At 37.2% G+C, this 15,972-nt stretch overlaps 2 protein-coding genes and 2 non-coding genes across 4 annotated transcripts; all 4 read left to right on the forward strand.

Moving 5' to 3' along the window:
• The first annotated feature begins 179 nt into the window (after positions 1–179).
• Positions 180–3,472, forward strand: LOC125468440 (F-box/LRR-repeat protein At2g43260-like). The gene is made up of 2 exons (XM_048564173.1): positions 180–2,938; positions 3,185–3,472. The coding sequence occupies exon 1, from the start codon at positions 1,842–1,844 to the stop codon at positions 2,763–2,765; it is 924 nt and encodes a 307-aa protein (XP_048420130.1). The 5' UTR covers positions 180–1,841; the 3' UTR covers positions 2,766–2,938; positions 3,185–3,472.
• Positions 3,473–5,320: 1,848 nt separating this feature from the next.
• Positions 5,321–14,507, forward strand: LOC103935043 (polyubiquitin-C). Its single transcript, XM_048564051.1, is given in 4 exon segments — positions 5,321–5,478; positions 6,759–7,669; positions 10,597–11,052; positions 13,343–14,507. Coding segments are annotated over 3 exon segments (2,370 nt in total). The 5' UTR covers positions 5,321–5,478; the 3' UTR covers positions 14,346–14,507.
• Positions 5,844–5,968, forward strand: LOC125468480. Its single transcript, XR_007250866.1, has one exon. It is a non-coding gene; the product is annotated as a small nucleolar RNA SNORD14 (small nucleolar RNA).
• On the forward strand, positions 6,318–6,442 carry LOC125468481. The gene has a single exon (XR_007250867.1). It is a non-coding gene; the product is annotated as a small nucleolar RNA SNORD14 (small nucleolar RNA).
• Positions 14,508–15,972: the final 1,465 nt, after the last annotated feature.

Raw genomic sequence — 15,972 nt, forward strand, 5'->3', positions numbered from 1 at the left:
TAGAGCAGTTTGTAATCTTTTAATTAATTTTGATGAATGAAAAAATCTCCTTACTAGAACTTCCTGATTTCTTTCCCTTTCCTTTCGTCTTTTCGATCCCTACTCGTCTCCTCGATCTTTTACTTCCTCTCGGTCCCATCACACCCTTGTTCACCCTAATACTACCGCAGTTCTACGTCACAAGCATTGCATTTCTTATACATAATACTTGAATGAATAACCATTACAAAATTGTTTCTGCACAATGTTATAGTATTCATCGTATTTAGAGTAATTTGTTGGATATATTAGTCACTATTATCGCAAAAGGTAAAAAGTTATTTACTGGGTAAATATTACAACTAGGTTAAGAAAAGAATCCGAAAGATTGGCTCATTACGGGAATGAGGGTGCTCTGATTTCGTTGTTGATCCCCTTTACCTATGAGTGCTGTGATCTTCCAAACTTGTGCATGAGGTCATACCTTTTCTTGCACCAATTTAAGAGGGATTTGTATCATATGTTTGTTTCTGGTGTAACTATCTCTTCGTAAACACTGTCCAGCTCTCGGAATTAAAATTGTCAGTTTCATATTCTCTAGATATCTGAATTGTTGTATGATAATAATTGGATCTGGTTGACCACATGAATGTTCTTAACGCATTGGTAAAGAAAATTTCAGCGTTTGATGTTTATGTCCATTTGTATTAGTTTTACCCTTCCTTTTTTCGTTTGTGATAGAGTTCCCGGTTACTTTGTTTTCTTTTGACCTTTTTTGTATGTCAATATAAAGCTAGGAAAAGTTGAAATAATTATCAAAACATCTACAAAAAATTAAAGGAAATAAGTGGAAATGCTTCTGAAACCATAACCGGCTGATAAAACAAGCAACTGAGGACATGGTCAGGGATTTAACCCAGGTTGTTCCCTTGGAAAGCAAATGTACCACAGAGCTGTGCTCACAGCCTCACAGGGACATACTTCTGAAATCATTCTACAATGATTGCACAATCTCATTAAGCTATGGGATTGTTGTATCCAATAACCTCTCTCTCTCTCTCTCTCTCTCTCTCTCTCTCTCTCTCACACACACACACACACACACACACACACACAAAACAACATGAAGAATTCATAAGGTTTAAAAGACTGACTCGAAGGGTATCAGGTTCTTCCTGCGGATGTTTGTATCCTTGTAGCAACAAATCAATCTCCCCTAATAGCTGGAGTTCAAGCTATTGTAGTTAAACTAGGTATATATCTGGATATGTCAACAGATAATTGCAAGAATTTTTCAAATCAATGGTCATTTCCTGAATTCCAAGTTTTGGTAAATATTATATTATAAAATTGTTGACTCTGAGAATGATATATACAACCAGGAGAATAACTTGCAAGATGCGGTTCTACATGGCACTATGGCTTGCTCAATTTGATAGTTTAAAATGACTATTCGTTACTGTGAATTTGTAAGTGAGAATTGGAACGGGTTTCCCAAGATGAAATATGGTATTATTTTTGTCATTTGTATACTGATATTACTGTAAAAAGACAAATGTTTGTTAACAATTTTTGTTAAGAGATACTACTATCAAAATTTTGAGATGCTCTCCATGTATAGTGTGTTATTTTTTGGTCCAGATTTTGCAATTGCTTTTGAAATAGAAGTTTGGACAAATAAATAACTTAGCTGAAGTATATCTCTCTGTTTTTCTGAGCTTCGGATTTTGTCATTGTTTCTCCATGATAAACATATGAAACAAAAGATTGCCCTATTCATGCTGCAGACGGGCTCATTTGGAAAACTGTCCAGGTGGTATAGTTTATTACTCTTGAAACAAAAGCCCTGAGAGCAGACTGAAATGGATAGAGCTGTTACACAACGTACCTCAAATGTTATGCTGAGAAATCGCAGTGCTTGGTCTCATGTGGAATGTCTGGAAGAATTGTTCGGGGATATTCTGTCAAGGCTTCTTGTTCATTGCCTCTTAAGTTCCAAGTTTGTTTCTAGACATTGGCGTGGACTGATTCACAGAGCACAATTCGCTGAATTGCATTTTAGCCGATCAGCAGAAGATGTGCTCTATATAGTTTATTCTTGTACGGATGCTGTGAAAACTTTGCATTTGATTGATAGTAATGGGGTAATCACCGAAGTAATAACTCTTCCTCATTCTGAAAATCTGTCATCTCTTAGAATGTTTTGTTCCTATAATGGGTTGACATGTTTCACCAACTATCCTTGGTATATTCACTCGAGAAGGATTCAATGCAATCCTGCTACTCATGAAACTAGGGCACTTACAATAGGTAGCCCATCAGAAGCGGAACTAGGCATGGGGGTTGCCTTTGGCCAAGGAGTCAGTAAGTACAAAGTATTTCACTTTTTCTCCTCCAACTTCGACGACGACGACAAAGAACTCAACCCTGAGTGTGAGATATTTTCATCAAGCACTGGAGCCTGGAGAGGCATAGGTCGTGTTCAGCAAAGTCCTCTTGGTGCACATCACATATTTTGTAATGGAAAAGTTTACTGGTTTATGGCTGAAAAGGAAGACCGCGAAACCGTTGAAGTCGTTCTTTCAGTGGATATGGAGGGGAATTTTAAAACCATCGAACTTCCAGATGATGCAACTGACTGGTCCTACCTAATTGATCTTGATGGTTGCTTATCATTCGATGTTGTAAACTGCGATGATCGTCTGTATATGAAGGTATGGATTTTAAAGGATGAAAATGAGTGTTTGGGAGTTGAAGTGCTGGGATTATACTCCATTCGCAGATGATTATGAGTTGCTCAACTCTGTAGCTGCTAGAAAAAATGAATTGTTTTCATGACTACAATTTATTGTTACATTCTTAACACCGACAAGACTACCTGGAAGCGAATTTATTTTGCTGAGTTCGTTGAACGGGATTTTTTTTATTGTCTTTCCATACAAGAAAAGCCTTCTCCCTTGTAAGTACTCTAACTGCTTTCAATTTATATGTTTTTGGAATAGTTATTCATTGATTTTTGTGTCTCTTCTGCTTTAAATTAGTGGGTGTTTATCGGAAAGTATTTTGAATTGCAATATTTACCCAGTAGAATCCTATCTTGAATTGAACCAACTATTTACTTGTAGTGCAACCATTTTGATAACTTGGGATTGGCTTAAACCAAGCAGTTTTTGATATCTATTACTTATGAACTTTTCTTAAACAGGTAACTGATTCTACATTCATCAAGAGGGGATGGAAATATAGCGAGAAGCATGATGCTCGCTCTGGTGGGTTTCTTTTCAGCTTGAAAACATTTCTGGTGGGACTCTTATTCTCCAGTTTTAAAAGTTTATTTTACTTTGGTTATTTTAGTTTCCCTGCTCTGTACTCGAGGAGTAACAGTTGTTTATGTATTTCTTTTGTTGCATATCCTGGATATGTTGAGCGTTTTAACATTATCCCGTATGAACTCGTAGAGTAACAGTTGTTTATGTATTTCTTTTGTTGCATATCCTGGATGTGTTGAGTGTTTTAACATTATTGTCTTACCCTTATAATTCTACCTTGTGTTTGATTGCTGTCTTCCCATTGCATTTTGCATTACCAACAAGCTTTTTTTTTGTGGGGAAGCTCTGTGAGATGTTGTCTTCATTGGTTTCACAACATAGTTTTACATGAGCCATAGGCTGTTCTTCAAGAATCTTTTCCACAATTATAATAGTATACATCATTCTAGCACTGACTACTAGTAATTCAAGTTCACTTGTTTCTCTATGATCCCGTGAACTTCATGGAAAACTGACTCTTCTTTTACACATCGATGCTTCTTGCCTGTAGTAGTTTGAGGTTTCCAGTCCGTTGTACCAAATTTCCATCTCCTTTGTTGCATTGTCTAAAAGCTCACCCTCCTCTTCTTGTTTTCGCATCAACAATCTCATTGAACATCTGAATGCACTTCTAACATGTTTCCTTTTGATCACATTCAAAGCGTATATCGAACGGAGCTCGGTTTAGGAGAAAGAGGCGAACTCTGGGCGTTTTCTTCTTGATCTTATTGCTCTTTTATTTGATCTGCCTTCCAACAGCTCCTCACCTTTCCACTCTCAATTTATCTTTCATTTGGCCAAATCTTATTCTTTCTCTCTTATCTCTCTGCCTTAATGATTTGATCTCATTAGATAAAGGTTCCGCACGTCCCATTTCTCCTCTTGCACACTCTTGTTTATTATTGTCCGTTGATTTCTCCATTAGCTTGTCTATCAAAAGGCTACAAACAAGGTGTGCAGGGGGAGAAGCATGGTGTGCGCAAATTACTGCGCTAGAAAAAATCATTAAAATGTTCAATGTTAGTCAAAACTAGGGAACATTTATCGAGTAGCATTCGACATTAGCTAGTGTTGTTGGAGATGCGCTATGATATTTGGAGGGACTACTTTGTTTCTTGGTGCTTGATTATTGGCAACTTCTTGAATGTTGTCTTCGAGAACCTTCAGTCTCGTTGCAGCCAGTTCTGCTGTTATCCGAAGATGGATTCCTCTAGTATTGATTGCAGGAAACTCTTATTTGCTCACGGCCTAAATAGATAGGGTTAGTCAAGTGAGCAAATAGGGGTTCAAATTGGTACGTTATCATGGCAATTTCCAAATAAATTATAAATCAATACATGTTTGACCTATATATGTATCTTTTCTTAAAACAAATGTATTATTGGAAGAAAGTTTAGATTTAGTCAAGTTGGCTAGAGCAGTGCGATCCACTTTATGCATTCAAGTTTGAATCTCTTTGCATTTAGTTGACATAAATTTAGTGAAATTATCATATTGTTTGTAAATAAAAAACGTTGTGTATTGTTGAAAAAACTATCCGACTAAAATTTAAAGAAAGATTAAATTCTTGGAGATGGCGCTTTACGTAGTGTCGGAATGTAAGTATGTTTATGCACCTTGTTACGGATTTTATCTTCATTGATTCTCCTCCTCACTAACAGCTAATTACTAAAAACAAAATTCTCAAATGCAAAATTAGGAAAAAACTAGAAATATATTTGTTTTTATTGCTTTTTATGTAAATTTATTTTGTTTGTTAGTTACTTTTGCCAAGTAAAGGGAAAAAGAAATTCTCTCCAGATCTCTCCCACCAAATTTTAAAAATCTGGATCCTTAAAATTTGATCAAACGGTTACAAATAGGTGTCCCTCTAAAAGTTATAATAATTGCAGTCGTTTGATCAAATTTCAAGGGTTCGGATTTTCGGATCCCTAAGATTTGGTGGAAGAGATTCGAAAATAATCTCTTCCCATACTATTTGACTAATCCTGGCGTGCAAGAATAATCCCAACACGTGGCGGTGTTCCATTGGATTAGTCCTCGAAGGAATCCCTAATTAAGTCGGTAATCGCTCTATAAAAACACGACTGCCCCGGTCCTCATACGCTGCATCGTTGAGAATTCAGAGAAAAATCGGACGCACGCCAATTCCTTCAACCTCTTCAAACTACTCTCTCGATTCGCTTCCAAGGTTCGTATTCTGTTATCTTAAATTCCTTTTCGCTTTTCTTTTTGCTGTTGATATACTATTTGCGGATGAAAGTTCTGATTTAGGGATGCTATTAACCGAAATCTGCTTGAAATTATTGTTTAATTTGCCGAGAATCCACGAGTCTGTAGGGAATCCTTTGATTTAATTATTTATGTTTTTGTTTGATTATTTGCCGCAATCCAAATTTGTTTGTATGAATTCCAAGAAATACTACGGATTATCGACCGATGTTGGATGGAATTCGGTCAATTTTGTCTAGATTTCCTAAGGTTTTGATTATTCTGTTGTGATTTGAGATTTTATTGTGATTTTTTGTGAATTAAATTGTGTTTTTTCTAATATATTATCGATGATGATGAAATCTAAGGCTTGTTTCTCAAGAACATTCGCAGTGGCCGCCTAAGAGCTTTCGCCTTTCGCCGGGCTTGAGAGCTAGTGCTGCTTTATCCTTCCTTGGATGTCTGAGATTTTGTTAAAATTTAAGGCTAATCTGTTCTGACTCTACTACCACCCGGATTTTGTGTTGATTTAGATGTAGAAATATATCGGATGGTATTTTTGGTTTTGGTTTGTGTTTTTTATTGCTTTTATTTCTATTTGTTTTCACTCAGTTGTTTAGCAGTGGATGAAATTGTTAGTATACTAGCATCAAAGTTGAACAAAACTCTTTAAAATCTTCAATCTGTCTTAAAAAATTTATATTAAGAAGCTAAAGCTGCTGTGATTCGAGAATCTTCAACTTCTGAAGCAATCCCTAGGATTTTCTGGATGTCATTTGAGATATTTATTATGAAGCAAATTGTGTTAATCATATATTGTATCTATGATGACAACATCTAAGGCTTGTTTCTCAACAACATTCGCAGTGGCGGCCTAAGAGCTTTCGCCTTTCGCCAGGCTTGAGAGCTAATGCTGCTTGACTGTTCCTTGGATGTCTGCGATTTTTTAAAATTTAATGCTAATCTGTTTTAAGTCTATTAGTACGATGATTTTTGTTGATTTGGATCTTAAAATATACGGTGTGGCATTTTGGGTTTTGATTTGTGTTCTGCAATTTACTATTGTTTTAGTCATTCTTTAGTTTTTGATGCTCGCGTACTGGTATTCATCAAATTTTGAAAGGAACTCTTTAGGATCTTCAACATCTGTATGAATTTTTTTTTTGATTAAATATTTGTGTGATTAAATCAGTTATATTTGGACATTCAGTTTTGCTTCAAGAATGAACACTGATCGATAGGGATGTTTTATGTGAACAGATGCAGATCTTTGTGAAAACCCTCACAGGCAAGACCATCACCCTCGAGGTTGAAAGCTCTGACACAATTGATAATGTCAAAGCCAAGATTCAAGACAAGGAAGGCATTCCCCCAGACCAGCAGAGGCTGATCTTTGCTGGCAAGCAGCTTGAAGATGGCCGCACACTCGCTGACTACAACATCCAGAAGGAGTCCACTCTCCACCTGGTGCTTCGTCTCCGTGGTGGCATGCAAATCTTTGTGAAGACACTTACCGGAAAGACCATCACCTTGGAAGTTGAAAGCTCGGATACCATTGATAATGTGAAGGCAAAGATCCAGGACAAGGAGGGTATTCCCCCAGACCAGCAGAGGCTCATCTTCGCTGGTAAGCAGCTGGAGGATGGTCGCACGCTTGCCGATTATAACATTCAAAAGGAATCGACTCTCCACTTGGTTCTCCGACTGCGTGGTGGTATGCAAATCTTCGTGAAGACCTTGACCGGGAAGACCATTACTCTGGAAGTTGAAAGTTCTGATACAATTGACAATGTGAAGACCAAAATCCAGGATAAGGAGGGCATTCCCCCAGACCAGCAGCGGTTGATCTTTGCAGGTAAGCAGCTCGAGGATGGAAGGACACTTGCTGATTACAACATTCAAAAGGAGTCCACCCTGCACCTGGTACTTCGTCTGCGTGGTGGGATGCAGATCTTTGTGAAGACATTGACTGGGAAGACGATAACGTTGGAGGTAGAGAGTTCTGATACCATTGATAATGTGAAGGCAAAGATCCAGGACAAGGAGGGCATTCCTCCGGACCAGCAGAGACTCATCTTTGCCGGTAAGCAGCTGGAGGACGGAAGGACTCTTGCGGATTACAACATCCAAAAGGAGTCTACCCTTCACCTTGTCCTTCGCCTCCGTGGGGGTTTCTGAATTCTGAATGATGCTTGTGAGCTCATCCTGCACTGAACAGGGAATAGTTTAATTTTGGTATTGGATTTTCGTACTCCACTTTGACCAATGGAAGGGTCACCCTAATACTATGTAGTTAATGAATAAAAGTAATTTTATACGCATCTGCTGGGTTTCCGTTTCCGTTTGCATTTGAAATTTCTATTTTACGCGTCCTTGTATTGCTCTTTGATCTTGTGTTTGGATGTTCGGGACTGAAGATGTCGATACCTCTTCACTTTTCCTGCGCGACTGCAGATGGATTCATTTGGGATCTGCACAAGTTGTTTGCTAATATTCTTTGATGTATCTGTTGTTCTACTTGGACCTTGGTGTTTGCCTGTACATTTCTTTAAAAATAACCTGGTTTTGTAGACGAAAACGGAAAGGCCTGTTTGGTATCCTTTCCGAAAGCGTTCGTTATTTTTCAAGGAACCTTTTTTTTCTTTTTAAATTTAAAAAATTGATGGGTATGAGATTTAAAATTTTTTAAATCTCAAAGCATTATTACTAGTAAAAACATATAAGTAATGTTATTCTTATCATGTTTTTATACCAACTTATGTAGTATCTGATGTGGACAGTCATATCATTTAAATTAATTAGAATTTAATTTAAATTAAAAACATTTAATAAACCAAGAATTAAAAAAAAAAAGCTAGAATTAAATGGTAATTGTGGCACACGAGGAATCTTCTCCTTCCTTCTCTGTTCAATCCTGCTTCTTCTCCCATTTCTTCTTCCACCCCAGTTCTTTCACGCCACTTTTTTTTCACTCCAATTTTTTTGCACGTAAGTGTGGACTACCACCCACGCCAGTCCTTTTGTACCCACTTCACACTACTCACACCAAGCGTCATTTTTTTTTTGAACCCATAGTACAAAACCCCATCTCTCATCATCGAGTAAAAAAGCTCCACCACCTCTTTCCACCTCTAGTCTCTAAGACACGCACCGATCATGGCCGACCAAGAGTACAAATTTCTGTCATGCATTGCATAGAACACCTTGCGCGCATCATCCAAAAACGCGTATTTCACATACGTGCTCACCAACTTCATCTCAACAAACGAGTTCAATTCCTCAACTACATCAATATGCTCATGGATCTTCCGACCTAGTTGAATAGAATTGGTGTCAATGCAAGATTGAAGTTCATGTAAGTAGTGGAAGTTACCTTCAACCCACTTTTGGCAATGGAGTCAAGAACGGTGACGGCCATGATTGAAGTTACCTTCAACCCACTACTGGGATCTTAAGATTTGGAGGGTTTTTTTTTGGAAAAGGAGATTGTGGATGTGAAAAGTACAAGAGAGGGTGGCAGTCCCACACTAATGTGAAAAAAAAACTAGGGTGAAAAAAAATGGCGTGAAAGAATTGGTGTGGAAGAAGAAACAGGAAAAGAATGGGGAAGGAATGAAAAGACTCCTTGTATACCACAATCACCATTTAATTCTAGTTTTTTTTTAATTATTGGTTTATTAAATGTTTTTTATTTAAATTAAATTCTTATTAATTTAAATGATGTGGTTGTCCATATCAAATGCCACATAAGGTGGTATAAAAATATGGTAAGAATAGCATTATTCAAAACATATATAAAATTAAAAAAAATTCATTTTTTTAAATAATCTATATGAGATTAAGAAAAATTAGCAAATAAAGGATTGCCATCAACGATGTGCATGCAGTTGCAGCAACGGTGGAAAGCCACAAGGATCTTCTCCCGTGATTAATAGTAATAATCATAATTGCAATATTGAAAGGAAAAACTTGGGCTACAATGAAGAGCACCGTTCTTGGCCATGTTGTCACCCAAAAAACATATATGAGATTAAGCAAAATTAGTATTAACCAAAAAAAAAAAAAAAAGGATTACGTACAAGACAAATATGTGAGAGAGACCAATTTTTCAGTTTTTATTTTTTAGATGGATGTATAGATAAATTTTTATATTAAATTAGTTTGTGAGAGTAGTTTAGGTAATAAAATTAGGTTTAAAGAGATATTGATAGTTTAATGTTAAAAGTAATATGAGTGTAGAAAATAAATTTAGTGTAGAAAAAAGATGTATGGGTTCAAATAAAATTTTTATTTCCTAATTAAATCGGTAATGGCTTTATACAAACACGACCGCCCCGGTCCTCAAACCCTCCATCGTTCATGATGCAGTGCCATCAATGTAGGTTGGTGGCTGGTTTAAATTCGATTTAATACTTCCTAGTAACTTGATTTCTTGAAAGTGATGTTTTAATTAGGAATTGTGCCGCCATTTAGTAATCGTCATTTACTCTGCTATGGTGGGCTAGGAACTTGCGTTTGTGGTTATTATGGTTGCTGGCCAGGCTCTTTAAGTACTCAGAACATCAGAGACGGCAAGGGGGATTTGAATTCCTTTTCGCTTCGCTTCCAAGGTTCGTGTTCTGTTATCTTGAATTCCTTTTCGCTTTTCTTTTTGCTGTTGATATACTATTTGCGGATGAAAGTTCTGATTTAGGGATGCTGTTAACCGAAATCTGCTTGAAATAATTGTTTAATTTGCCGAGAATCCATGTATCTGTACGGAATCCTTTGATTTAATTATTTATCTTTTTATTTGATTATTTGCCGCAATCCAAATTTGTTTTAAGGTTTTGATTATTATCTGTTGTGATTTGAGATTTTATTGTGATTTTTTTATGAATTAAATGGTGTTTTTGATTGCTTTTATTTCTCTGTGTTTTCACTTTTCACTCAGTTGTGTAGTAGTGGATTAAATTGTTAGTATACTAGTATCAAAGTTGAACAAAACTCCTTGGAATCTTCAATCTGTCTTAAATAATTTATATTAAGAAGCCAAAGCTGATGTGATTCGAGAATCTTCAACTTCTGAAGCATTCCCTAGGTATGTTTTCTGTGAACAGATGCAGATCTTTGTGAAAACCCTCACAGGCAAGACCATCACCCTCGAGGTTGAAAGCTCTAACACAATTGATAATGTCAAAGCCAAGACTCAAGACAAGGAAGGCATTCCCCCAGACCAGCAGAGGCTCATCTTTGATGGCAAGCAGCTTGAAGACGGCCGCACACTTGCTGACTACAACATTCAAAAGGAGTCCACCCTGCACCTGGTAATTCCTCTGCGTGGTGGGATGCAGATCTTTGCGAAGACATTGACTGGGAAGACGATAACGTTGGAGGTAGGGAGTTGTGATACCATTGATGATGTGAAAGCAAAGATCCAGGACAAGGAGGGCATTCCTCCGGACCAGCAGAGACTCATCTTTGCCGGTAAGCAGCTGGAGGACGGAAGGACTCTTGCGGATTACAACATCCAAAAGGAGTCTACCCTTCACCTTGTCCTTCGCCTCCGCGGTGGTTTCTGAATTCTGAATGATGCTTGTGATCTCATCCTGCACCGAACAGGGAAGAGTTTAATTTTGGTTTTGGATTTTCGTACTCCAACTTTGACCAATGGATGGATCACCCTAATACTATGTAGTTAATGAATAAAAGTAGTTTTATATGCATCTACTGGGTTTCCGTTTCCGTTTGCATTAGAAATTTCTATTTTACGTGCCTCTGTATTGCTCCTTGATCTTGTGTTTGGGTGTTTGGAACTGAAGATGTCGATACCTCTTTACTTTTCCTACGCAGGCCGGTCCTGAGAATTTGGGGGCCCTAGGCGAGCTTTCGAAGTGGGACTCTAAAATTCTCTGGTCTCCGGTTCTTTTGTATATTGATTTGTATAAAAAAGAATTCGCTAAATACATAAAAAGTTCTATTTTTCACATCAAATATCATTAAAAATTAATATCAATAGAAGATAAATATACAAACATTATCTAAACATTACACGATTCACGTTTTTAGACACAAATGTACTAAATGTTTGCAGTCAATTGTTTAAGATTGAGAGTGAAAAACAATAAAACTTGATTGACGAGTATAATAAATTCAATGCCAATTGTTTCTCTTGTGTTTTTTTTTTCTTCTAAAATCAACATCACATTAACGAATTGAATATTAAAATAATCCATTGAATAAAAAGTTATTGAAAAGAAAAATATATAATTCAAAGTTTTGATTACCTTAAGGTACAATATTAAGACCATATGATAGTTGGTTTAAACATACAATAGAAATGGAGAGAATGAGAAGTTGGTTTAAACATTCGATAGAAATGGAGAGAATGAGAAGTTGAAAGAAAAAAGATTGCAAAAGGCTTGAGTTTTATAACTTTATATGCATTTGGATAAATGGATTGACAGTAAATTTGAAAAACAAGAAAAATCTAGTGACTGAAAGGCAACTTCGTGCTTCGAACTCAACGTTTCCACTGCACTAGCAAATGAATTATGATATTTCTTACTTTTTTTTAATATTTATATGTTAATTAAATGATATAAAAATTTTTTTGAGGCCCTTCCGAAGGGGGGCCCTAGGCAGGCGCCAACTTGGACTACCCACAAGGCCGGCCCTGTTCCTACGTGACTGCAGATGGTTTCATTTGGGATCTGCACAAGTTGTTTGCTAATATTCTTTCAAGTATCTGTTGTTCTACTTGGACCTTGGTGTTTGCTTGAACATTTCATTTAAAAATAACGAAGTTTAGTAGACGAAAACGTTGTCTATTATTAAAAAAAAACTATCCGACTAAAAGTTAATGAAGGATTAAATTCTCAAAGATGGCTCTTTACGTAATGTCAAAAAGTAATTATGTCTATGCATCTTGGTACAAATTTAATCTCCACTGATCTCCTCCTCACCAACAGCTAATTACTAAAAAAAAAAAAAAAAAAAAAAATTCTCAAATGCAAAATTAGGAAAAAGTAAAAATATTTTTATTTTTATTGCTTTTTATGTAAATTTATTTTGTTTGTTAATTACTTTTGCCCAGTAAAGGGATACTATTTGACTAATCTTGGCGTGCAAGAAATATCCCAACACGTGGCGGTGTTCCATTGAATTAGTCCTCGTAGGATTCCCTAATGTGTAGAGACTTTTAAAAAGTATTTGTAATCCTCAATACATCTGAACTTTTATAAAACCTTTTAAATTTCTAACTGAATACCCTGAAATTATTAAATCCTTGAAACACGCTCAGAATCTCAGTCGGTAATCGCTCTATAAAAACACGACGGCCCCCGTCCTCAACCCCTCCATCGTTCAGAATTCAGAGAAAAATCAGACGCACGCCAATTCCTTCAACCTCTTCAAACTTCTCTCTCGGTTCGCTTCCAAGGTTTGTATTCTGTTATCTTGAATTCCTTCAACCCCTACATCTAAGAGCTTTCGCCTTTCGCCGGGCTTGAGAGCTAGTGCTGCTTTATCCTTCCTTGGATGTCTGAGATTTTGTTAAAATTCAAGGCTAATCTGTTCTGACTCTACTACCACCTGGATTTTGTGTTGATTTAGATGTAGAAATATATCGGATGGTATTTTTGGTTTTGGTTTGTGTTTTGGATTGCTTGTATGTCTATGTGTTTTCACTTTTCACTCAGTTGTTTAGTAGTGGATGAAATTGTTAGTATACTCGTATCAAAGTTGAACAAAACTCTTTAGAATCTTCAGTCTGTCTTAAATAATTTATATTAAGAAGCTAAAGCTGATGCGATTCGAGAATCTTCAACTTCTGAAGCATTCCCTAGGGATTTTTTATGTGAACAGATGCAGATCTTTGTGAAAACCCTCACAGGCAAGACCATCACCCTCGAGGTTGAAAGCTCTGACACAATTGAAAATGTCAAAGCCAAGATTCAAGACAAGGAAGGCATCCCCCCAGACCAGCAGAGGCTCATCTTTGCTGGCAAGCAGCTTGAAGACGGCCGCACACTCGCTGACTACAACATCCAGAAGGAGTCCACTCTCCACCTGGTGCTTCGTCTCCGTGGTGGCATGCAAATCTTTGTCAAGATGCTGACCGGAAAGACCATCACCTTGGAAGTTGAAAGCTCGGATACCATTGATAATTTGAAGGCAAAGATCCAGGACAAGGAGGGTATTTCCCCAGACCATCAGAGGCTCATCTTCGCTTGTAAGCAGCTTGAGCTTGGGGATGGTCTCACGCTTGCCGATTATAACATTCAAAAGGAATCGACTCTCCACTTGGTGCTCCGACTGCGTGGTGGTATGCAAATCTTCGTGAAGACCTTGACCGGGAAGACCATCACTCTGGAAGTTGAAAGTTGTGATACAATTGATAATGTGAAAGCCAAAATCCAGGATAAGGAGGGCATTCCCCCAGACCAGCAGCGGTTGATCTTTGCAGGCAAGCAGCTTGAAGACGGCCGCACACTCGCTGACTACAACATTCAAAAGGAGTCCACCCTCCACCTGGTACTTCGTCTGCGTGGTGGGATACATATCTTTGTGAACACATTGATGTTGAAGATCAACACCAGCCCATTTGGTGTTTGGATTCTAGAAGATTCTAGCAGCAAGTCTTCCATAAGGCTGCAATGGATCTAGATTTTTCTAGTTCAAATATGCATGGAAGGTGGTCGGTGAAGAAGCATTAAATATAGAATTATCTAAGCTAAGTAGTCCTATGTAGAAAGGACTAGAAGGTTGTTTCTTAAGTCGGTGGAAGGGTGTGTGCATGATCAGTGCACTAGCAAATTCTATGATAGTATAAGTCGGCAAACATGCCTTATAAATATGTATGCATGAGTGTTGTAACGCGACCAAGTAGCCTACAAGTGAGAGTGATCTTGTGAAGAGTGTGAGTGGTCTGAAGTGTCTCTAAAAAGAGAGTGTCATAGCTTCTAAGTTGTGTCTTTGAGAATTCTTGAGTTGTAATATTTTGTGAGTGTAATATAAGTGATTTGTTTACTTGTTTTGTCTCTCCAACGCTTGTGTGAGAGTTGTGTACTCAAATTTTTCCTCAACAATTGACTGGGAAGACGATAACGTTGGAGGTCGAGAGTAGTGATACCATTGATAATGCGAAAGCAAAGATCCAGGACAAGGAGGGCATTCCTCCGGACCAGCAGAGACTCATCTATGCCGGTAAGCAGCTGGAGGACGGAAGTACTCTTGCGGATTACAACATCCAAAAGGAGTCTACCCTTCACCTTGTCCTTCGCCTCAGTGGGGGTTTCTGAATTCGGAATGATGCTTGTGATCTCATCCTTCACTGAACAGGGAATAGTTTAATTTTGGTTTTGGATTTTCGTCCTCCAACTTCGACCAATGGATGGGTCACCCTAATATTATATAGTTAATGAATAGAAGTACTTTCATATGCATCTGCTGGGTTTCCTATTCCGTTTGCATTTGAAATTTCTATTTTACGTGCCTTTGTATTGCTCTTTGATCTTGTGTTTGGATGTTTGGGACTGAAGATGTCGATACCTCGTCACTTTTCCTGCGTGACTGCAGATGGATTCATTTGGGAGTGTCTGCTAATATTCTTTCAAGTATCTGTTGTTCTACTTGGACCTTGGTGTTTGCCTGTACATTTCATTGAAAATAACCTAGTTTAGTAGACGAAAACGAAAAGGCCTGTTTGGTATCCTATCCAAAAGCGTTCATCATTTATGTTAGTCTACTTAGCATTACTATTGAAAGAAATAGAAAGAAGAGAACAGCTCCACGAGCACAAGTCCAAGAAAAGCAAATTAATTTTGAGTTTTTCGGAGTAGGTATTCTTTGTCTCCAATTTAGGGCGATAATACGTTGTTCCAATGAACTCTAAAATGACCATCTTGCACTTCAATTGATTTTTTTTTTTTTCCTTTTAATTTTTGCACATAAAGAGTGCACGATGACCTTTTAGGACACCAATAGCAGCTCCCTTAACAAAAGAGAAACTCTAAAATTCGAAAGATGCTAGCTTTTTTTAAGCGTAAAATTCTTCCACCCCAAGAGATACAATTTTAATAATAAACGTGTACACTATCACATAACATTCCGTATTAACCAAATAAAAATATATATAACATTGCATCAATATATTTTATTATCATATAACACTGTCATGAGTTGTACCAGTGTCCTAGAAGCCATTCTCTTATCGACATTTGCTATGTGAAAGGAATGGTAAAGACTCATTATCGAGCACAAATGTCCTAAAGACAGAGATACAAGGGCAACATTCGTCGGACCCACTTTGAGAATTACAGCAGAGAAAAAAAAATAAAGGGAATTGTTATTAACACTTTAAAAATCTCATTTATCACTTCAAATTTTCTATAATTAGAAAGAAAAAACACTTGTAAGGAGTGTAAAATAAAATTTTTAGAGTGCTAATAACAATTTCCAAAACAAAACAATGAGATCGCAGATTATTTATTTT

This window comes from the organism of the source record quoted next, unplaced genomic scaffold (assembly GCF_019419815.1).
Source record: "Pyrus x bretschneideri cultivar Hongxiangsu unplaced genomic scaffold, Pyrus_bretschneideri_v1 Contig38, whole genome shotgun sequence".
In the NCBI taxonomy this organism is placed as follows: domain Eukaryota; kingdom Viridiplantae; phylum Streptophyta; class Magnoliopsida; order Rosales; family Rosaceae; genus Pyrus; species Pyrus x bretschneideri.

Bases quoted from the DNA above. Each gene is read 5' to 3' on its own strand.
- LOC125468440 (XM_048564173.1), top strand. From the start codon at position 1,842: ATGGATAGAGCTGTTACACAACGTACCTCAAATGTTATGCTGAGAAAT.